At 39.3% G+C, this 24039-nt stretch overlaps 1 protein-coding gene across 1 annotated transcript; it reads left to right on the top strand.

Moving 5' to 3' along the window:
* Window positions 1–570: 570 nt before the first annotated feature.
* On the top strand, window positions 571–22616 carry LOC139442778 (transmembrane protein 62-like). The gene is made up of 14 exons (XM_071223670.1): window positions 571–815; window positions 6484–6595; window positions 7051–7188; window positions 8684–8729; window positions 9494–9641; window positions 10948–11072; window positions 13115–13237; window positions 15344–15499; window positions 15693–15852; window positions 16205–16315; window positions 17318–17411; window positions 19152–19265; window positions 21058–21176; window positions 21729–22616. Exons 1-14 carry the CDS (start codon window positions 639–641, stop codon window positions 22044–22046), a joined length of 1941 nt encoding a protein of 646 aa, XP_071079771.1. The 5' UTR covers window positions 571–638; the 3' UTR covers window positions 22047–22616.
* The last annotated feature ends 1423 nt before the right edge of the window (window positions 22617–24039 follow it).

Genomic DNA, 24039 nt, shown 5'->3' with positions numbered 1-24039 from the left:
CATTCCGAAAGACACAGTTATAGCATTAGTTCTTTTTGTGAAAATAACAATTTAATACATGAAAAACTATGACAAACACATTACTTTACAAGGGATTAGTTGAGTGTGACTTGGTGTGAGCTTAAGAGAGTCGTTAATACAAAGCCTTATACTAAAGGATTTGGAATTCAAGAGCCTCTTACGGAAATAATTATTTAGAAGCCTTTCTTTTTTGTTTCTGCCAAAACTAACCAACCTGTAAATATGTAGACGGACTCAAATGACTAAACAAAAACTATTTTGAACCCAAACCTCGTGTGTTCAAAATCAATATTTCTTGTATGAATCGTCGAAGGTCGAACATTGAAGAAGTATAATTGGAGACATATATATTCATAAAAAATAATATTTTTCAGGACAGAAGGGCTGCTGTCGATGTAATACTGTTACTTTAAACAGAACTGAGTAATATACGTCTATTTATAGTTCAGGACAACATGTCGTATGACAAGCCACGTCATTTTTTCGTGGATGGCAAGTGTGTGTGTATTTTCAAGAATTACCTCCCTTTGATTTGCTAGCAATGGTGTCTGCTAAAATCAGTTGACGAAATATTAACCCATTAGTGTTCTCTACATGAGGGGACTTACGGGTTTGAAATGCGACTGTTACATTTACTCATTGTGTACCTCCTTGGCATAGCTGTTATGTGTGCATTTATCGTGGATTTAATTGATTCAAGAACTGGGAACGATCACGTTGCCAAACAAAATGCTGCTGAGAAGAATGAAGAAAAAATGGGTGATAAGTATGATAGAGTGTTTTGGGTTGTACAGGTGCGTAATCTGACATAATGCTTCACAGTAGTTGAATGTATGTTGATTAGAAATGTGCATAACGTTGTGATGACAATCACTCATGCAAACAGACTATTGAGATAAACATGCTACAACTGAACAAATGCTGAAAGAGCGTCAGTTCAAACATTGCATCAGCTGGTGATAGGGAGATCCCCATAAAAAGTCGTTGAGACACATTCCCAAAACAACTGAAATTAGTTATTTTTGTTATTTATTTATCTTACTTCGTAAACCATTATACTGAAACCATAACACAAATGAGAAAGACTTCATCTAATGAATTCAACGTGTTCTTTCAGCGTCTTAACATCATATTAAAGGGGCACTGATCTAACGCAATTCCCCGGGACTGGTTGTTGCCTTTGTTATTGTTTTTTCCCAGTGAGTACCCGGATGTATAGCAGAAATCTAGACTAGTTCGCGACCTCTGCTGCACCATTCGAAAGCGCATTAGTCACTTTTATGGGTAATAATAAGGGCGTATGGTCACATTGATCAACAAAATGAAATACAGTTTTCGAGATAATAAGGAAATGTAGGTATCTTTGTGGGTAGCATCGGTAATGGTGACGAAGTTTTGATAAGTCACTTGCGTGGTAATTTTGCGATTTTCGTTTACACTATTTTGACTTGCAACACAAAGTAAATATTTCACCTGAGCATTTCTGTTTTTATAGTGTGTATATTTTTGTACTGTCAAAATGTGTAACAAATTTATTAAACGTCTAAATATTCAGTTATTTTACAAAGTGACTGAAAAACATTTCCATCTGTATTATTATGATAACGAATTCCAAACATTTTGATGTTTAATGTCATCACCAAGAGACTGAAAATGATACGTTGAAAAGTACATTTCTATGTTGTTTGGCTTCTCATCCTCCATAATAATCTGTTGTGATGTCTTTAGGCCCTTTTGATCGTCTTAATCAATCTGGACAGATTTTTTAGTTAAAATGACTGAAATATTTACACATTTTATAAATTGCCTGAGAGAATCACATTTTACAAATTGACGGTAATATATACACGCTTACAAAGGAAAAGACCTGTGAAAACAACGTCTATCGCGCATTGAAGAATTTCCCAACCAAGACGTAGAGAAACAAGAACGAATCGGTTCAAATGGAGGAAAACAAAATGCAAATACCATAATTACAACCTACCAAATTTATGTGTATAAATTTTAGGCAGCTTCCTTGTTCGAGGAATGTATCCGTGAATATCCACACAAAGGAACAATATCCCACTCGTCTGCAGCTCTACAAAGAAACTTATTCGATGTCACGTGTCTCTGTTACAATCAAATATTTTAAAAGATATATATCGTTTCGGGATATTATAACCCGTGTTCGTTTCTCAGCTGATCACTTGGATTGTTTCAGGTGTTTCACATAGGTGTCAAGTCTCAAGGGTCGGCTGAGAAAGCCCACGTGACAACTATTTTCATAACATCCACGGTTCCTAAAAAATCCATTGAGTGATAGATAACAATGATCAATCAATCAACGTATTATCAGTTAACCCTTTGAACAAAGTATGTTGTTTTTACATCGGCACTTCACGCCATGATATGAGTGTATTCCCTTTGTTTTAGTAAACCTAGACATGTAAACACTCACTTTTGACATATCCACCGTGCAAGATAACAGTGATTAATCAATCAACGTATTTTCTGTTAATCCTTTGATGGCTAGGAACGATCCGTTGATTTACAAAAAAAAGTAAATCAACTGATCATTCATCTCTTGCTGGGCTGCCACGAGCATATTACATAACACACATTTCACCTCACTTCAAATCTGGATTTAGATTGAATAATTACCCCAGACACAATAAATGCCAAATGGGAACCTTTGTCAGGTAGTCTAAGTGGCGCTACCACTAATTGTACCTGTAATAAATTCATTAACTGAGCATCAAGTGAATGACGACGAATACACAAGTGTAGGGTTATACGAGAAAACGTGGACGACAACAAGGGAGTAGTAATCGTATTATCGACGCAATCCAAAGTCCGAAAATGCTTTCACTGCATGGATACTTTTTTTAAGTATTAAACTATAACCATCTGTGGTATTTCCAAATGACGACATCCGATGAGCTCCGCCGTTCTTTTTGTCTGTTTGTTTAGGCTGAAGAAATTATTTAACATGCGCCCTTTGTCGGAATCATTATAGATCACAGTTAACCAATCAGTGTTTATGCAAAAATGCGTAAAACAAATATTGCCTCCAGCCTCCAAGTTTATTTAGCGGTCTTTGCAGACGGTAGCCCAGTCTCTGGTCACGCTCAGTTGCGTTGCGTATCATCCGGGTACTCACGGGGAAAAAAACAATAACAAAGGCAACAACCAGTCCGGGGAATTCCGTTAGATCAGTGCCCCTTTAAGTCTTAAATACATGAACTATGCACTGCATTGACAAATCAGGGCAAATACAAAACTGTACTCTAAAGATTAATAATATAATACACCTGATGTAAATAGTATAGTTTAAACAATATTTTTGTGTCCATGAATGAAAACCGGGATTGGTCAACAGGCATAATACCTATTTGAAGACCTCTCCAGTACACATATGATCAATACAATTTCCAAAACATGCTATAGACAATTATGTATATGGTACATAGTATTAGTTAGCTTGACTAAGATTATAGAGAGTAAAACATAATTTTTACACACATTGCTTGTTTTGTATAAACATGTAACATTTGTTACGAAAGCGATCTGTTTGGGTGAATAATCAGATTCAGTTATCTTTAAATTTAATGCATCTGGCAAGTCTGCATTACCAAACAATATAGCTGTTATACCATATGCCTTATCACAGCAAAAACAGGTAGATCTCACATGGCTGAAATTTGAACACTGCAAAAGATAATGAAACAGTAAAATCCACAGATACGTGTTGAAATATCACTAATGAAAGAATTACATTTGTGTACAAGTCAAAGTTTACAATAAATAATCTGATTAACTCTAGTTCCATATGTTTTGAAGATGTGATATACATTGCTTTGTATGTTTTTATCATAAGTGTTTTTAAATAAAGACAAAGAGTCTATACATCGTAGAGTGTCATCCAACATATTCCAGTTGCATACAGTAGATGATAAAAACGATTTTTTGTATGTGTGTGACAAAGTGGAATTTGGAGTAGGGTGGAGCATATGATAATCTGGCATTCTTTTATAAAACATTTTATGAAAGTCACATACCGTACTCAACGTAATAAGCGCCAACGGCGATATTTGCTAATATATTGGCAAGTGAACAATCCCAATTAGCACCCCTTCCAATTGATCAATGTACACAAGACTTATTTATTTGCGTATAATTCGCATGTGTGTTAAATGCACCCTTAATTATGGGCAATTAAATTCTGGAAAAATATATCTGTCGTACATAAACATTTCAGATGTCAACATAAACTACGAAATTTATCTTTCAACTCCGTTTTTTTCATCAAAATAATATTCTAATAAGAGCCCCCTATTCCTAATTTTGAGAGTGCCCTCGGCCCTTATTACATCGAGTACAGTATTTTATGAGTTAAGTGACAGCCATTTGGAAATGAATAGCCCATTTCATTATAGATTTGAGAATGGGACACTCCTTTTACAGATCCACATATGGTTTTTAATGAATAATAAAGTTTTTCAACGACATGTCTTGTTTCTTTGTACAGTTATTCCATATGTAATCACCATAATCTAATATTGGTAAAATGAATGAGCTATATACAGTTTAGAAGCTATTCCTTTGAAGATGGTTTTCAAGCTTCTTAAACAGTTGATCATTGGCAATAATATTATTGATATGCATCTATCACTGACCATCAGTCTGCAGAGTTAGTCCAAGATGTATGTCCAGATTCAATCTTCATATTGTTCATTAATAGATCTGGCATTGTACTTGCTGTTGTTGGAATTTCATTTTATTTTATTTTGCGCATTTTGCTGTCGATTCTAAATCTGTATTTTAAGATTTTGTTGATGAATCAGGGTCATCAATAATTACTTATAGAGATGTATCGGCAGTAAATAACTTCTTATGGCACTGAATATTATTCACTTTATCCTTAATGAATCCCAAAAATATTAATGGTCCTAAGACCGAACCTCTGTGGGATTCCTGTGTTTACTGTTTTTATATTAGATTCAAACCCATTTATTACAGTCAGTTGTTTTCTATTATTTGTATAACTTTCAAACGATTTCAAGAGGGAACCATGCACTATTTCCATATATCAGATTATCTGGAAAATGTGAAGTTAATATAGAGGAATTAATGAAATTACATAAAGGAACTGATAATTGTTCTGCTAAATATTTTACGATACGAGTACTAATGTTATCAGGCCCTGTTGCTTTGGAAACATCGAGATAACAAAATGTCTCTAACTTCAAATTTTTTGGAGACCTTTACTCTGAACACAAAAGTCAACGTTTTCAAAAATATCTTTTGGAATTTCATCATTGGGATTATCAACAGTTGCAATGCCTACGAAGGACTTATTCTATATATTTGTTTTATTAATATCATCTTCATACACAACATCATTTTCTTCTATGTGAGGAAAATATCCTTTTGGTCTTTTTGTTTGTTTAAGATAATACTTCATAATATGCCACCCTGATTTGCTACCATGATCCATGTTAATCACATTATCCAATTTTTCTATTTATGCTAATTTGCATTTCCTTTCTCAGTTATACTAATAAATAGTGTTGTCTGTCATTCAAAGTAGAATGTTTAGCCTTAAATAGGTTGCAATCATTAAACAATCTGAGAATTTTGGTATGTAATATGAAATATTATCTTACACCTTTAAATGTTTAGAACTAAAGGCGTTTCAAATCATAGGGAGGACAATTGACAAATAAAAAACCCAGAAAAGGACTATTTTTCCCTGCCGACTGTAATTTACATATTCCCTACAAAAGAATGTCCATGCAATAGCAATAGATTAAACTGCAAGTGGAACAACCTCTGCCCACATGGCAACATGAAAAAAAATAGAACTATCTGAATTATTTTTGATTTTTTTTTCTTCAAACTACTGACCATGCTGACCAGGATTTTCCCCCAAAAGTAAAACCAACATATGAAAAAAATCTGGTGTTATTGCATCAGAAAAGACGTGGCAATATTTACAATGGATTGCATCAGGCAAGAATTAACTGATGAATGGTGATAAACTCATATAGATAGCATGATATCTCATCAATAATCTCATGTGTCATGTGACTTGAAGTATACAAGGGAAGGTACAGAGTGATTAGGTTTCATAGTAGACATGAAACCTAAAACACTAAGATTGTGTAGAGAGCTATGTTGGAATAAAACAACATTCTGTAACTATCAGTGCAGACCAGTATGAGACCATTAAAAAATGTGTTATTTATAAAATAACACTAATGACTATACAATAACTCACAAAATGACCCTTTATCATTTTAAGAAAGAAAATATTAACTTTGAGAACTTCAACAAATGTTAAATGCTCATGTATATATTTCTATTGGTAATCAATTTAAACTTGTAAGATATCCGCAAGGTATTTTGTGTGTGATAAAACAGCACTGGTATGTTGTTTGGTAAACAATCATTGATAATAAACACTGATGATTGTTTTAGATTTCAGATTTCCACATCAGCAAGTTTTATGACAAACAACGAGCGCCAGATGTAGTGAGATTTTGCAGAGACTACCTGAGTGTGATCAAACCTGACATTGTGCTGGCCACAGGTGAGCAGCTATGCATTGGCTTACATTGCCTCGAGACAGATTCTCCGTTTATCTTTTTTCATCCTTGATTAACCAGGGAATAATATCTCCATTCTGTCATAATGAACCCATTCTGGACCAAAGCTTCCTTTTGGAAGTGGCATCACCATCTCCCTCTCTCTTCTCACTAAGTTAGCCAGGATTTCTCTCACTCATAGAATTGTGTATTCTCACTATTCTGATTACACAGGTATTTGTAGTGGCATGTTTGTTGAGTACAATTGAAAATGAAGCTATGGTACCGCATCGTAATAGAATGGAGATATAGCACACTGGATAAGCAATGTGTTTGTTCTTGGGTGTTGTGTTTTAGATCATCCACTGATTTGCCTGACCTGGCCTTATTCCAGAAGCAGACATATATATATTTAGCTGTAGTCCAACCATGAAGTAAAACACCATTCTCCATTTTCTAGGGGATCTTGTTGATGCGAAGGAAAAAGATGGCCGAGGATCACGCCAGTATCGGGTAGAGTGGGAGGAGTACCACAAGACCATGAGGGAATGTAGCAAGTTCCACAACGCCAGATGGCTGGACATCAGAGGAAACCATGGTGATCACTGGACAAAGCAGTCTTTGAAACTACGGGCATTTGAATCTAGACGTACCTTTACATTTGGACATAAGGAACCCCACAGCTTTCATTCTTCATTTTGAAATTGAGAAAACTCTTGTTATAACTTTATGTTACGCAGTGGAAGGTGACGATCACATGTCTACCTTCCGTCCATCTAACTCCACTTGAAATTATACAATTACTGGGTAACTAAACGTGATTCTCTTTTGATGACATATGGATACATAAACGTGATTCTCTTTTGATGACATATGGGTAACTAAACGTGATTCTCTTTTCATGACATATGGGTAACTAAACGTGATTCTCTTTTCATGACATCTGGGTAACTAAACGTGATTCTCTTTTCATGATGTGGGTAACTAAACGTGATTCTCTTTTCATGACATGGGTAACTAAACGTGATTCTCTTTTCATGAAGTGGGTAACTAAACGTGATTCTCTTTTGATGACATGGGTAACTAAACATGATTCTCTTTTGATGACATATGGGTAATTAAACGTGATTCTCTTTTGATGACATATGGGTAACTAAACATGAACAAATAAACATATAGAAACTGTGGTAGGTACATGACCACAAATGTAGGAATGAACCACTAACTATAGGAGCCAGTACACACTTCACATTTATAAGGACCATGAATATTGGTCCAGGTTTCGTCTGTAAAGACTAAGAATATTGGTTGGCGACAAAGAACAGAAAGCCTACACTGACGATTTTTATAAATTGTTCATGTTACATGAACCGAAACAATGTTGTTGTTTTTTGTTTTTTACCTCTCCTCAAAACGTTACGTCACATTGTTTTACAAGATAAACATACAGAGGCTTTTTTATCGCATAGTTTACAGATTTCTTTTAAAAAAAAGCATTGGTTGATATATTTATTGCCATAAAATTGATGATTACTGGGTTCTACAAACAAAATCTTATTCTAATGTGAATGTGCATACATTAATCTTAAATGCAAAGGTCCACCTCAGAGGTGGACCTGGGTAGAGACGAGAGCATGTCATACTAAAAGACATCAAAAGATGGTACTTGTTGTTACCCTGCCTGGCACTCAACATTAAGGGGCTAAAACAAGGACTGGTCAGCTCGGAGTCAGTATACTGTGTCTGAGTGGGGTATTCATGTTAAACTGTGGCATGGTATCTCAGTGGGCCAGCACTAGTACTAGTACAAGTAGCCACACACAGACACATGTGCATGCACTTAAGTGCAATAATCTTGAATGTGACGTTAAACCCCATTTAACATCACCTCGCCTTGAATGCAACTTAAAACCCCATTTCATCTCACCTCACCTAAACAATTGCAAGTCGGAGACATATTATAGATATCTGGTACATCTATCATGAATGTGACAAACAGAATAATAACAGAATTATACCACTGGGAAATGAATGGGAGCAACATTACTGTTTTCTGAATTTGCATGTTTGTTTAGTTTCAATTTTTTTTTCAGATGCATTTGATGTGCCAGATCTACAAAGTCAACAGAACTTGTACAGGTCGGTAAACATGTTGAATGCTAAAGTATACATTGAACAGTAGAAAATAGTTGTAATCTTTTTGATTAGGTTTCTGGATTCCTTGCAGATGTGTGTTGTACAACATTAATTTTATTCTGAAGAAGAAGTATGTTAGTTGTAGTCAGAGAGGGAGCAGGTTTGATGTGATCCGTAACTTTTTCATCATGTCCTTTGACACAGGCTCCACTGTTTCTTACTTTGTATGTAATTACCTTCAACCAGATATAGTGTTAATGTCCTTCGAATCATAGTTCACAATAAATCAATTATTTAAGAACTGACTGCAATATTTGTTGCGCTTAATGGAGGTATAAATGTAAAAAGTGATGTGCATGCTGTATATGGACATGGGAACAATGATAATTAAATCATTAACACAAACAACTGTAGACAACGATATGAGTGATATCGCTTGGCTAAAAAATGCAATACAAGCCCTGTCCTCTGTATTATTAATCAATCAGGAAATAGTAGTCTGCTAGTGGACATGGGCAAATCTTATGGTGTATTTTGTGAAGTAAGGAAAGAAGGGATACACTTAGCAATTTACTTCGTCTGTAGGATGATACAATGGTGAGTATGTCTGTATTTGGAAGTGATGCAGGAAGAAAATTAATCATTATTTTTTATTGCCCAATGTGAACAAAAAAAAGTATGAGTAATTTTTTTGTGGGTTAAAAATTAATGTCTGTCCTGAATTGATTCACTCATTGCATCTCTGTTGTGGATCTGGTTGGTTTCAGACAGTACTCGGCGCAGGGCCTGGAGCACACGACATCCTACAAGTATGTTCACACCACCAAGTACGGCAAATACTCCTTCATCTCCGTGGACGCATGTCCAGATCCAGGCCCTCGCAGGCCATTCAACTTCTTTGGTCAGCTCAATGACGTAAGTCTAAAGAAGAGTGAGTATAAGTATGGTATTACGTCGCTTTATGCAATATTCCAGCAATATCACAGCACAGATGGGCTTCACACATTGTACCGATGTCAGGAATCGAACCCGGGTCTTCGTCGTGATGAGCGAACGCTTAAACCACTAGGCTACCTGACCGCCCCTCGAAGACTTCTTCTCATGATGGGTTGTGGGGTGGCCTAGTGGTTAAAGCGTTGGCTCGTCAGGCTGAAGACCCGGGTTTGATTCCCCACTTGGGTACAATGTGTGAAGCCCATTTTCCGGTGTGCCTGCCGTGATATTGCTGGAATATTGCTAAAAGCTGTGTAAAACCATACTAACTAACTCAATTAAAAAGAGTTCTTTGGCTTCAAGGAAGTGCTTGCATCAGCAAACAAATTTACTTTTTTTTAATATGATTAGATCCGGGGTAGAATAGGTCTTCAGCAACCCATGCTTACCGTAAAAGGCGACTATGCTTGTCGAATGAGGCGTCTAACGGGATCGGGTGGTCAGGCTCGCTGACTTGGTTGATGCTTGTCATCGTATCCCAATCGCGTGGATCAATGCTCATAATGTCAATCACTGGATTGTCTGGTTACATCGCTGGAATATTGTTTAGAGCGGCATTAAACAACAAACAAACAAAAACAAAACCCATGAAGAGCATATCTGTAGATAGTAAACAGTTTGTCACTTATCTGTAGATAGTAAACAGTTTGTCACTTATCTGTAGAAAGTAAACAGTTTGTCACTTATCTGTAGATAGTAAACAGTTTGTCACTTATCTGTAGATAGTAAACAGTTTGTCACTTATCTGTAGATAGTAAACAGTTTGTCACTTATCTGTAGATAGTAAACAGTTTGTCACTTATCTGTAGATAGTAAATAGTTTGTCACTTATCTGTAGATAGTAAACAGCTTGTCACTTATCTGTAGATAGTAAACAGCTTGTCACTTATCTGTAGATAGTAAACAGTTTGTCACTTATCTGTGAATAGTAAACAGTTTGTCACTTATCTGTAGATAGTAAACAGTTTGTCACTTATCTGTAGATAGTAAACAGTTTGTCACTTATCTGTAGATAGTAAACAGTTTGTCACTTATCTGTAGATAGTAAACAGTTTGTCACTTTGCACGCCAACGCACAGCCCAGCTGCCTGTGTAACTCAGTACTTTCACCTTGCTGACACTATTGTATAGAGTGAATTGGTATATTATGGGGATTTAGATGTACTGCATGTGAACCACATGACGACCTCCCATTGTGCCAGAGCGTTCAGCTGTGCAATAATTTCAGGATCGTGTGACAGAGCTTCAGAGACATACAGATGAAACGAAAGACAGTAATCAGACTGTGTGGTTCGGTCACTACCCCACCTCCCTCATAGTGCAGGATCCACCAGGTGTCAAGCACATCATGAGGTAAGAACAACACTCAGTCAGTGGTACACCACAGTATTAGTGCAGTGTAAGATGGAATCAGCACAGTATTAGTGCAGTGTAAGGTGGAATCACCACAGAGTTAGTGAGTGTAAGGTGGAATCACCACAGAGTTAGTGAGTGTAAGGTGGAATCACCACAGAGTTAGTGCAGTGTAAGACGGAATCACCACAGTCTTAGTGCAGTGTAAGATGAATCAACACAGTGTTAGTGCAGTGTAAGATGAATCACCACAGAGTTAGTGCAGTGTAAGGTGGAATCACCACAGTATTAGTGCAGTGTAAGATGAATCACCACAGTGTTAGTGCAGTGTAAGATGAATCACCACAGTGTTAGTGCAGTGTAAGATGGAATCACCACAGTATTTGTGAAGTGTAAGGTGGAATCACCACAGTGTTAGTGCAGTGTAAGATGGAATCACCACAGTATTTGTGAAGTGTAAGGTGGAATCACCACAGAGTTAGTGAGTGTAAGGTGGAATCACCACAGAGTTAGTGCAGTGTAAGACGGAATCACCACAGTATTAGTGCAGTGTAAGATGAATCACCACAGTATTAGTGCAGTGTAAGGTGGAATCACCACAGTGTTAGTGTAGTGTAAGATGGAGCTGCTCACAGTGTTAGTGCAGTGTAAGATGGAGCTTCTCACAGTTTTAGTGCAGTGTAAGATGGAGCTGCTCACAGTGTTCATGTAGTGTAAGATGGAGCTGCTCACAGTGTTAGTGCAGTGTAAGATGGAGCTGCTCACAGTGTAAGTGCAGTGTAAGATGGAGCTGCTCACAGTGTTAGTGCAGTGTAAGATGGAGCTGCTCACAGTGTAAGTGCAGTGTAAGATGGAGCTGCGCACAGTGTAAGTGCAGTGTAAGATGGAGCTGCTCACAGTGTTCATGTAGTGTAAGATGGAGCTGCTCACAGTGTTAGTGCAGTGTAAGATGGAGCTGCTCACAGTGTTAGTGCAGTGTAAGATGGAGCTGCTCACGGTGTTAGTGCAGTGTAAGATGGAGCTGCTCACAGTGTAAGTGCAGTGTAAGATGGAGCTGCTCACAGTGTTAGTGCAGTGTAAGATGGAGCTGCTCACAGTGTTAGTGCAGTGTAAGATGGAGCTGCTCACAGTGTTAGTGCAGTGTAAGATTGAGCTGCTCACGGTGTTCATGTAGTGTAAGATGGAGCTGCTCACAGTGTTAGTGCAGTGTAAGATGGAGCTGCTCACAGTGTTAGTGCAGTGTAAGATGGAGCTGCTCACAGTGTTAGTGCAGTGTAAGATGGAGCTGCTCACAGTTTTAGTGCAGTGTAAGATGGAGCTGCTCACAGTGTTAGTGCAGTGTAAGATGGAGCTGCTCACAGTGTAAGTGCAGTGTAAGATGGAGCTGCTCACAGTTTTAGTGCAGTGTAAGATGGAGCTGCTCACAGTGTTAGTGCAGTGTAAGATGGAGCTGCTCACAGTGTTCATGTAGTGTAAGATGGAGCTGCTCACAGTGTTAATGGACTAACTGCAACATCAGATGAATGACCACAGTGAGAGTTAAATTCCACTGTTTCTATTATGTTTTGGGTGTCATTGTATATCCAGACAGACATAGGTAGCCCAGTGGTGTTGTCATAATTAGCTGTTAACTGTTGAATCTCATGGCCATGTTTGGTTTCAATGATCAGGGGTGCAAATCTGAAAATCACTCTGATTATGAATCTTGAACACGATTTTAAGCCCCATTTCTCCTCACCTTTGAATTTGAGTTTGAATCCCAGAATCGCCCTGAATATATTTCTGTAAGTTTGCCAGCACAATATCAGTGGTTGTGAGTTTCACCATAGTGGTAAACATTTAAGACCAGCATTACTTTCGGCTTTCATCCCACATCAAGATGTCATGCCGTGATATGAATGGGATAGAGTTCAAGGCGGCATTAAACCAAACACTCTCAGTGGTTTTAACCATGATGTTTCTCCAACATGGCAATAACCATGACGATTCATGGACATCAGTCTGATTCCCCCATCTATGTATATCGACTTTGTTGTGCACAGGCGAGGGATTGTCTACCTGTGTGGCCACCTGCACACCCTGAACGGCCTGATGCCGAACATGTACACTCGACACAAGACCGGCATGCTGGAGTTGGAACTGGGAGATTGGAAGGACAACAGAATGTAATTATTGAACGCAGGATGAAATCAGGATTTGGACAATAGAAATTCTAAAAATTAACACTAAAAACTAACTGGCATGAATCTTAAACCTAAAACTCATACAGCATTATTTTTATTTACTGTGTTTGCAGATTCCACCTAACCAAAAATTGATGAATATGGAATAACATAAATAAATTAAAACTTAAAGGAAAACAACTTGTCTCAGTAAAGAAATATGACTTGGTTTTGGTCCCATATTTGTTTGAAGCTGTCAATATATGGAAGATGACAAATACAGGATAAGTTGCTGTTGGTAGAACAAATGTTTTCTGCATGCATTTGTTTGGTTTAATATGATTAATCCTTGACACTTAATATGAAAGCAGCATCTGAACAGTCAAACATAGAAGTTCAATAAGAGCTTGCAACAACTTCCTCATTACACAATATGGAGCACATTTCAATCATCATGCAGTATGTTTTCATCACCTGTAATTAAAAAAAATGTGTTTTACACTCGTAAACATTTATCAGCCATACAATTCAGTGATCCAGACAGAAACCTTAAAACTTTGACACTGATACTAATAGGGCTAGGACGGGTAACTCGGGTATCCGGGTCGGGTGGGTACTGAATAGGACCCAGGTATCCACAGGACTACCCGGACATGTGGTTAGTCCCGTGATATATTGTTTAATGACAAAAATGTCTGAACTGTATGGTTACACTACAAGTCACTAACTATGTATCCATCCCTTCTGATTTTTCATATGGTTTAATAACGTTATAACTTAATTCAACTTCAGTGTATGAATGACCAGATTGTTTAATACATGTATCTAAATACGTTTTGCCAGGACTATGCTAAAAATGTTCCCAATTGGACATTTTGAGACATATCCTGAGACCTACAGTGGGTACCGGGTAGGGTCGGGTAAAAGGGGGATGGGTACCCGGGTAGTAAATTTGGACTCGTCCCAGCCCTAGATACTAAGGAAGAACATCCTAATATATTAATGGCAGAAGTCAACAGAAAATGGCTGTCATTTGTTCACTGTGCACTGCTGTGGAAATGTCTGAATGCTGGTGTTACTTTATCAGGGCTTATTTCACTTGCATCAGGTGCATGTTGACATGGATAACAAGTTGCATAAAACAAAACCAGGTTGCACCCTGGTCCCATGACCTTATCATGAAACATAGGCCGGTCTGCTGCCAGTGTCACATAAATAAATGACACATTGTTGTAAAATGTGATAGGCACATAACCGTAAAGGACCAAGTTGCATGAAACAAAACCAGGTTGCACCCTGGACCCATGACCTTATCAAGTTGAAACATAGGCCGGTCTGCTGCCAGTGTCACATAAATAAATGACACATTGTTGTAAAATGTGATAGGCACATAACCGTAAAGGACCAAGTTGCATGCAACAAAACCAGGTTGCACCCTGGACCCATGACCTTATCAAGTTGAAACATAGGCCGGTCTGCTGCCAGTGTCACATAAATAAATGACACATTGTTGTAAAATGTGATAGGCACATAACCGTAAAGGACCAAGTTGCATGCAACAATACCAGGTTGCACCCTGGTCCCATGACCTTATCAAGTTGAAACATAGGCCGGTCTGCTGCCAGTGTCACATAAATAAATGACACATTGTTGTAAAATGTGATAAGCACATAACCGTAAAGGACCAAGTTGCATGCAACAAAACCAGGTTGCACCCTGGTCCCATGACCTTATCAAGTTGAAACATAGGCCGGTCTGCTGCCAGTGTCACATAAATTAATGACAAATGTAAAAGGCTCATAACCTTAACGGACCCACAGTTTGATGACATCATGCCTAAGAAAGCATGACAAATTACACATAACACAAGGATTCACGATGTAGTATGGTGAAAAAAACTTTATGGGTATTGGGTGTGTTCAAAGGTCAATTGTGTGGACAAGTAAGGGTCAGTCAGACACAAGTTTAATATTTTTGACATGCATTTAGTGCATGTAGACATAAATATTAGGTTGCATTTTTCTCAGCTAGGTTGTGCATGTTTTATACAGCTAAATTGAGCCCTGTTTATGCACAGGGGTTTTGTATTTGTGTGTGCTTGTCGTGCAGATTCCGTATCCTGGTGTTTGATCACGACATCATGTCCTTCCTTGATGCCAGCCTGGGAGAGTGGCCGCTTGTCATCATCACCAACCCCAAGGATGCCCTGTTCCAGGCCGAGTCTCACGAACCTCTGTACAGACAGAGGGGGTCAACACATATCAGGTATCTGAGAACAGATGAGAAAAAGGCATTTTTTATGTTGTTCAAAAACTTCCCTGAATATGTTGCCATGTATTTTACAAAAGCTCCAGTGAGGCCATACAATGAAAAACAGGTGTGACATTGTATATTGTCTTTGTTCTGTTGTTCAGAAATCCAGACAAGTCATTGGTGACATGGTTTGTGTTTATTTCAGGATCCTCATATTCCACACAGTGACGATAGACTCAGTGTCAGTGTATATAGACAACCGTTTCCTTGGCAATGCTCATCATGTTGAAGGTCCCCTGTACGTCTTTCAATGGAACCCCCTGTCCTACAGCACAGCCATCCACAGTATTAGAGTCACAGTAGAGGTGAGGGCCATCTTACGACTAGGCTTAAGTGATGCACTTTAAGTTATTAACATCAGGTTAAAAAAAAAAAGGATTGGTTCTCAGGCAATGGCTTTTGAAAATATAGTGTGGGCAGGTGGTGTGTTTTTTTTGTGGTAGTTCAAGCTAGTATGTAACCAAAGTTTGTTTATAATAATTTCAGTGAAATCATTATTGTTCTTAAATATTGTAGCATTTCACTGCCAGGGTCTTGTAATCGGACCAGGTGAAAAATATTCTTGTCCTTTTTGACTTTCTCAAAACTGGGCAATTTTAAGTTTGGGCAGGTCATCGAAACAAGTTTAATTTTACAAGCCTAAAACTTCATTCCTAGGATATCGAGGGCAAAAAGAAGAATGTTCAACAGCCATTCTCACTGGACGGCAGCCGGCCAGACTTCCTCTTGGCACCTCGTATTCTCCTCATGATGAACATCTCCTCTGTGGTGAGTCTTGAGGAGATCTTACGGCTTTTGTCGTACAGTAATGGAGAAAGGTTTTGTGATGCGATTGGAAAATTCCCAAGAGGAAACACACACATGGGCTTCGTACGTTGCATGAAATGCACAGGTCACAAATCAGGGAAAGTTACTTAAGCCGCGCAGATAAGGGGGATGGGATCGCATGAGTGAGTCACATCTTCCTGAGGCAAGTGAGTTAACTGTCTGTAAAAGTCCAGTTTCCTACCTTGCCGAACTGAGATGGTATTGCTGGGCTCAATCATAGCGCCACCAGTGGCTATTACGAGTTATGTCCCTTCTATGTCCCTCCTATTAACCAATCAGATACCACCTCTCATATCACTTGCATTTGCTTCAAATAAAATGGCATCACCCAGTGTAGAAGATCTGATCAATAATCAAGATCTATTTTGTAATAAAACAGGTCTTACTTTGCGAAGTATATCAAATCACATGAGCACCTTGATTAAAAACATGAAAAGATTTGGAAAATATCTGTTGACGCTAAGTTGTCGGTACACATGCTTTGTAAATCCTGTAAAAAGACAAAATCTGCACTGCAGTTTACGAACCAGATGTTGATTTTGTTACGCGATTTTGTTCGGACTATGCATAGACTCGTTAGTCCAGTCCATAATTGCATCCTAATTCGGCAAGGGTGGAAACTGGATTTTTATAGTCAGTTAACCCCTTGCCTCAGGAAGATGAGAGAGTCACAGATTATGAAAATGAGGGTTGTCTCCTTTGGCACATGACTTTGTTTCTAATAAGCCTCTGTTGGATGAGACGGTAATGTAGATGGAGATGCTGATATCACTCATGCTGGAGGATTATGTCATCAATATTGTGACAGGTGGCAGAAAATTATCTTCATTCATTAACTGACCATGATTATGTGGAGTATATGTGTAAGGAAACATCAGTCCAACATCAGTCCAACAGTTTTATTCAAATGTGATGAAAGCCTAACACATGTTTATGTTCCAGGGCAAGGTGGTATACGCTGCTATGGTGTTTGTATACATACTATTCTTAGGCTTCCTGCGGCAGTGCTCAAACATAAGGAACTTCTTTTTTGAAGGTGAGAAAACAGTTATGTTAAATATGTTAAAAGTTGTGGAATGTTATTATCTTATATTTCATGATTATCCCATCTTAAGGATCCATCAGAATGAGGTATGGGTGTTCAGTCGTCTAATGCCCCACCCACTGAGTTGTGTCCCTTGACTGTGCTAGGATCTGCCAGAATCCAAGATAATGATGCTTGGTGCATGTGGGTTTCACAAATATCACTTTTGGCTTTCCTCCCCCAATAGCTGACATTAATATTGTTGGATAAAGTGACATACCGTCCAAGCTGCATTAACCCCAGCTTAATAAATATATTTTATCATAAAGACCACCTCAGTGTTATAGTATTTAGTTTATGTTTTCAGACAAAAAAGACCCTGAAAATACTGATACAAGGAGCACACTTCTTGTACAGTCACAAAGGAGTGTGAGGGGGCATGGGTGGCCCAGTCGTCTAAGGCGCCGCGATTCGCACAGCAGAGTTGCGTCCCTTGGGCATGCCAGAAACCTATGATTGTGGGTTCAACTCACTCACTCACTCACTCACTAGCTCACTCACTCACTCACAAGTGTGACAAGTTGAATCCACACACAGTCATCTACAAGATAATTTAACACAAACAGTTAATGATAGAGAGAAAGAAATTCGCTGTGCATCCCTTGGTCACACCAGAAACCTATGATTGTGGGTTCGAATCCCGGTTCGCCCCGATTATGTTTCTAGGTTTGTCAGCACCATACCCGTGTTCGTGGGTTTCACCGAAGTGGTAAACGTTCGAGACCTGCATCACTTTGGGCTTTCCTCCCACATTAAGCTGACACGCCGTGATATAACTGGAATACTGTTAAAAGCGGCGTTAAACAAAACTCACTCACTCTGTTTAGTGTGGAGGGAGCATTACAGGTGACCAGTGCTCTGTGGTGCTTCAGCAGCTTGTATTATGATGCTTAGTTCAATAACATCGTTCCCATGCTTTTAGAATTCACCAAAATTGGTCAGTGTCTTTGACCTGCTCTGGGGCGGTGCAGCAGCCTGTGGTTATAGCGTTGGCTTGTCACGCCAAAGACCCGGGTTCGATTCCCCACATGGGTACAATGTGTGAAGCCCATTTTCCAGTGTCCCTGTGCCAAGATATTGCTGGAATATTGCTAAAAGCAGCGTACATAGAGAATCTCACCCGAGTGTCTTTTGATATCAAATATATCAACACGAGTTGATAAAAGTTGGAAAACTTGATATATTGATATATTTGTTGAGTGTTGATGTATTTGATATCAAAAGACACGAGGGTGAGATTTTATTTATCATTCAACATCATTCTTCCAACTTTTACAGTTTGTAAACAGTAATAAGCAGTGTCTTAAATGTAAAAAGTACTGCTAACAGCTTCAGTAGCAGAGCCATTAGTGATGTCATTTGATTGTAACGTCATGGTAACCAATGACGTCATAATGGCCTGTAAAGCATTGTGATGCAATTTCATTGCAGCGATATCTACAGCGTAGATATCGCTTGGGGGAGATCAAGCGATATATGGGAGCCAGTTTTGGATGATAAAAACATCCTCACGCACCTTGACCTGCCCCACTTTGTGCTACCCTTGTCCAGTGAGCTGCACACACTGATGTTGGTGAGATGCTGTTGAAAACAGTGTTAAACAGTACCCACCTTCACTGTGGAGATTTCCACTGTCATCATGTTGCTGAAGGTAAACAACCATGGGCTCATCATAGTGTGTTGTATTTTCAGGGGAGTCTCTGCTGGAGTATTATGTCAACCGGTGGCTGTGGAAGTTATGGCTGACAGCAAGAACTAACAGCATTTACTATCCTGTACTTGGTGCTATTCTGTATGTAACATTTGGTAAGTTGAAACTTGACACAGGTATGTGTCTTATATTGTCTTTGAAAGTAGAGTTGTCTCTATAGCAGGTATTGGAGTTGGGGACGTTACGATGGTGTTTGGTGTTCAGACATCCTTGTTTTTTTCCCACTTTTCCCGTGTGATACCCTCAATTCTTTAGTGGTCTTTGTTTACAATTCCTTCTGGATGTAACACTTAATATTTTGCCTAAGATGTAATGTTACAGTTCACGTGTTTGTGGGGATGGTATTTTATCTTTGTAAGATGTGATGTTACCATGGTAAGAGGTCTGTGGTATGTGAGGATGGTGTTTGTCATATGTAAAAACTTATGTTACCATACAGGTTCCTGGTTTGTGGGGATTGTATTTGACCTATGTAAGATGTGATGTTACAGGTCCCTGGTTTGTGGGAATGTTATTTGACCTATGTAAGATGTGATGTTACAGGTCCCTGATTTGTGGGGATGGTATTTGACCTGTGTAAGATGTGATGTTACAGGTCCCTGGTTTGTGGGGATCGTATTTGACCTATGTAAGATGTGATGTTACAGGTCCCTGGTTTGTGGGGATGGTATTTGACCTATTTACATGATGTAAGATGTGATGTTACAGGTTCCTGGTTTGTGGGGATCGTATTTGACCTATGTAAGATGTGATGTTAAAGGTCCCTGGTTTTGGGGAATGGTATTTGACGTATGTAAGATGTGATGTTACAGGTCCCTGATTTTGGGGGATGGTATTTGACCTATGTACATGATGTAAGATGTGATGTTACAGGTCCCTGGTTTGTGGGGATGGTATTTGACCTATTTACATGATGTAAGATGTGATGTTACAGGTTCCTGGTTTGTGGGGATCGTATTTGACCTATGTAAGATGTGATGTTAAAGGTCCCTGGTTTTGGGGAATGGTATTTGACCTATGTAAGATGTGATGTTACAGGTCCCTGATTTTGGGGGATGGTATTTGACCTATGTACATGATGTAAGATGTGATGTTACAGGTCTCTGGTTTGTGGGGATGGTATTTGACCTATGTCAGATGGGATGTTACAGGTCCCTGGTTTGTGGAGATGGTATTTGACCTATGTCAGATGGGATGTTACAGGTCCCTGGTTTGTGGGGATGGTATTTGACCTATGTAAGATGTGATGTTACAGGTCCCTGGTTTGTGGGGATGGTATTTGACCTATGTAAGATGTGATGTTAAAGGTCCCTGGTTGTGGGGATGGTATTTGACCTATGTAAGATGTGATGTTACAGGTCCTTGGTTTGTGGGGATGGTATTTGACCTATTTACATGATGTAAGATGTGATGTTACAGGTCTCTGGTTTGTGGGGATGGTATTTGACCTATGTAAGATGGGATGTTACAGGTCCCTGGTTTGTGGAGATGGTATTTGACCTATGTCAGATGGGATGTTACAGGTCCCTGGTTTGTGGGGATGGTATTTGACCTATGTTAGATGTGATGTTACAGGTCCCTGGTTTGTGGGGATGGTATTTGACCTATGTTAGATGTGATGTTACAGGTCCCTGGTTTGTGGGGATGGTATTTGACCTATGTCAGATGGGATGTTACAGGTCCCTGATTTGTGGGGATGGTATTTGACCTATGAAAGATGTGATGTTACAGGTCCCTGGTTTGTGGGGATGGTATTTGACCTATGTTAGATGTGATGTTACAGGTCCCTGGTTTGTGGGGATGGTATTTGACCTATGTTAGATGTGATGTTACAGGTCCCTGGTTTGTGGGGATGGTATTTGACCTATGTAAGATGTGATGTTACAGGTCCCTGGTTTGTAGGAGACTTCCTGGAGAACCACACCGGCTTGCTGTTTGTGTGGGGGATGTATGTACATGGCACGTTCATCCCGGGGAGCCACACATACTTCTATGGTATTTTCCATGTGAGTTCATACAATCAATATGAAAATATGATGGCAGAAATGATTTTACTAGACCTTGGCTACACACTAGTGGCTAAAGTTGCATACTGGATATACAATGATATTTGAAAGATATTCATTATCATTGTGAAGTTTTTTTTGTTTTGTTTGTTTATTATTTTATGCCTCACTCAGCAATATTCCAGCTATATGATGGCAGTCTGTAAATAACCAAGTCTGGACCAGACAATCCAGTGATCTACATCATGAGCATAAATCTGTGTAATTGGGATACGATGACATGCATCAGACATGGTCAGCGAGTCTGACAACCCGATCCCTTTAGCCACCTCTTACGACAAGCATAGTCGCTTCTTGCGACAAGCAGTCGCTTCTTGCGACAAGCAGTCGCTTCTTACGACAAGCATAGTCGCTTCTAACGACAAGCATAGTCGCTTCTAACGACAAGCATAGTCGCTTCTTACGACAAGCATAGTCGCTTCTTACGACCCATGACGAACTATAGACAATAATGACCATTACAATAACGATAATTAATCCTTCCTTTTGCAGGTGATAACTTTCCATGTCCCCCTCCTCCTGCATCTCAGCCACTCGCTGGATCTTCTCTACTTGGCAAGTGGAAACCTACAGGAGGTCAAAGTCCGCCGAATAACACCATTCCAACGAATCACCCAGACATATCTTCCATTCGCTATTATGTTCCTCTTGCAACTATTCATAACCGCCACAGAGTTCCCGCGGGCATACGGGACCAAGGCTATAACCCTAGGGCCTGTACGGACAGGGTCTTTGTTCCTAATGTCCTACCTACAGTATTCCTTGTTTCACGTACCCCTTCAGCGAGTTCAGGGCATTAACTACAGCTGATTATGACTGTTTTAGGGTTTTATTTATGTCCATAGTAAAGACATTGAGTGACAGGACTTGTAGTTTTACATTTGTGCACTGGTTATCCCTTTGTTTTATACATGAAATTATGGAAGATGTTTTTAATTGTTCATGGTAGTGTTGTTGCAATTCACTGGTACACTGGTGCATCGACGGCAAACTTTGGATGATACATTTAATCAACAGAATAGTGTCGTGTCGATGGACATTAGTCAATTGTCTTTCTTTGTCAATCAACAAGAAGACTGACGTTTTAAGCCCACCAAAAAATGTCAAATTTGAAACTTCTGGAAAGCTTTTATAATTTGTATGGAAATAATATCAGACTTGTTCAATGGCTAACAACTAGCCTTTTTTCTTTTTAGCACAAGCAGGTTTTGGATTCCAGAAATGTTCAAGTACATATATGATATATATGTATGTATGACTGAAGTGAGTGATAAAGATCGATTTATCTATGTCCCCCAACTTAATTCATTACATGTCTTCATATATAATAGACCTCATTTAAATCAATTTAAAACATGTGTATTGGAATATTTTAACATAAAAAACAGTAAAAGATTGCATTGATCTTGAAAATATCCCATTTGTGTGGGATTTTCTTTCATATTCTGTTTCACGCAGAATATTTCTTGCATATACATGTGTCCTTGTCAAAGGCCAATGTTTGAAATATGATGACAAACAGTCTCATTAAAATCCTATCTTTTACTCTGATGCCATGCCTCTCTGTGTCAAGATCTGAGGACACTTCCATATAAGGTCGGGGCAGGTGAACGTTTGAGTCAGCCAATCAGTGTCAAGGCCTCCAAATTCTTCTGTATCTCGAAAACAAATGTAATCTAGGAAATCTGTTACGATAAAATAATGCTGGGCTATTGTATTGTTGTGGATATTTAATGTATCCTGTTGTTTGTGAGGCAGTGGCATGTACTCCCCAAAGGGCTACTATAGAGGGTATAGTTGTGTTGTGTGGCAGTGGCATGTACTCCCCATAGGGCCTACTATAGAGGGTATGGTTGTGTTGTGAGGCAGTGGCATGTACTCCCCAAAGGGCCTACTATAGAGGGTATGGTTGTGTTGTGAGGCAGTGGCATGTACTCCCCAAAGGGCTACTATAGAGGGTATAGTTGTGTTGTGTGGCAGTGGCATGTACTCCCCAAAGGGCTACTATAGAGGGTATAGTTGTGTTGTGTGGCAGTGGCATGTACTCCCCAAAGGGCCTACTATAGAGGGTATGGTTGTGTTGTGAGGCAGTGGCATGTACTCCCCAAAGGGCCTACTATAGAGGGTATAGTTGTGTTGTGTGGCAGTGGCATGTACTCCCCATAGGGCCACTATAGAGGGTATAGTTGTGTTGTGTGGCAGTGGCATGTACTCCCCAAAGGGCCTACTATAGAGGGTATGGTTGTGTTGTGAGGCAGTGGCATGTACTCCCCAAAGGGCCTACTATAGAGGGTATAGTTGTGTTGTGTGGCAGTGGCATGTACTCCCCAAAGGGCCTACTATAGAGGGTATGGTTGTGTTGTGTGGCAGTGGCATGTACTCCCCAAAGGGCCACTATAGAGGGTATGGTTGTGTTGTGAGGCAGTGGCATGTACTCCCCAAAGGGCCTACTATAGAGGGTATGGTTGTGTTGTGAGGCAGTGGCATGTACTCCCCAAAGGGCCTACTATAGAGGGTATAGTTGTGTTGTGAGGCAGTGGCATGTACTCCCCAAAGGGCTACTATAGAGGGTATAGTTGTGTTGTGTGGCAGTGGCATGTACTCCCCAAAGGGCTACTATAGAGGGTATAGTTGTGTTGTGTGGCAGTGGCATGTACTCCCCAAAGGGCTACTATAGAGGGTATAGTTGTGTTGTGTGGCAGTGGCATGTACTCCCCAAAGGGCCTACTATAGAGGGTATGGTTGTGTTGTGAGGCAGTGGCATGTACTCCCCAAAGGGCCACTATAGAGGGTATAGTTGTGT

Source organism: Haliotis cracherodii, unplaced genomic scaffold (genome assembly GCF_022045235.1).
Source record: "Haliotis cracherodii isolate W230 unplaced genomic scaffold, xgHalCrac1.p SCAF_5, whole genome shotgun sequence".
Lineage (NCBI taxonomy): Eukaryota > Metazoa > Mollusca > Gastropoda > Lepetellida > Haliotidae > Haliotis > Haliotis cracherodii.
This window is presented reverse-complemented; position numbering and strand designations above follow the sequence as displayed.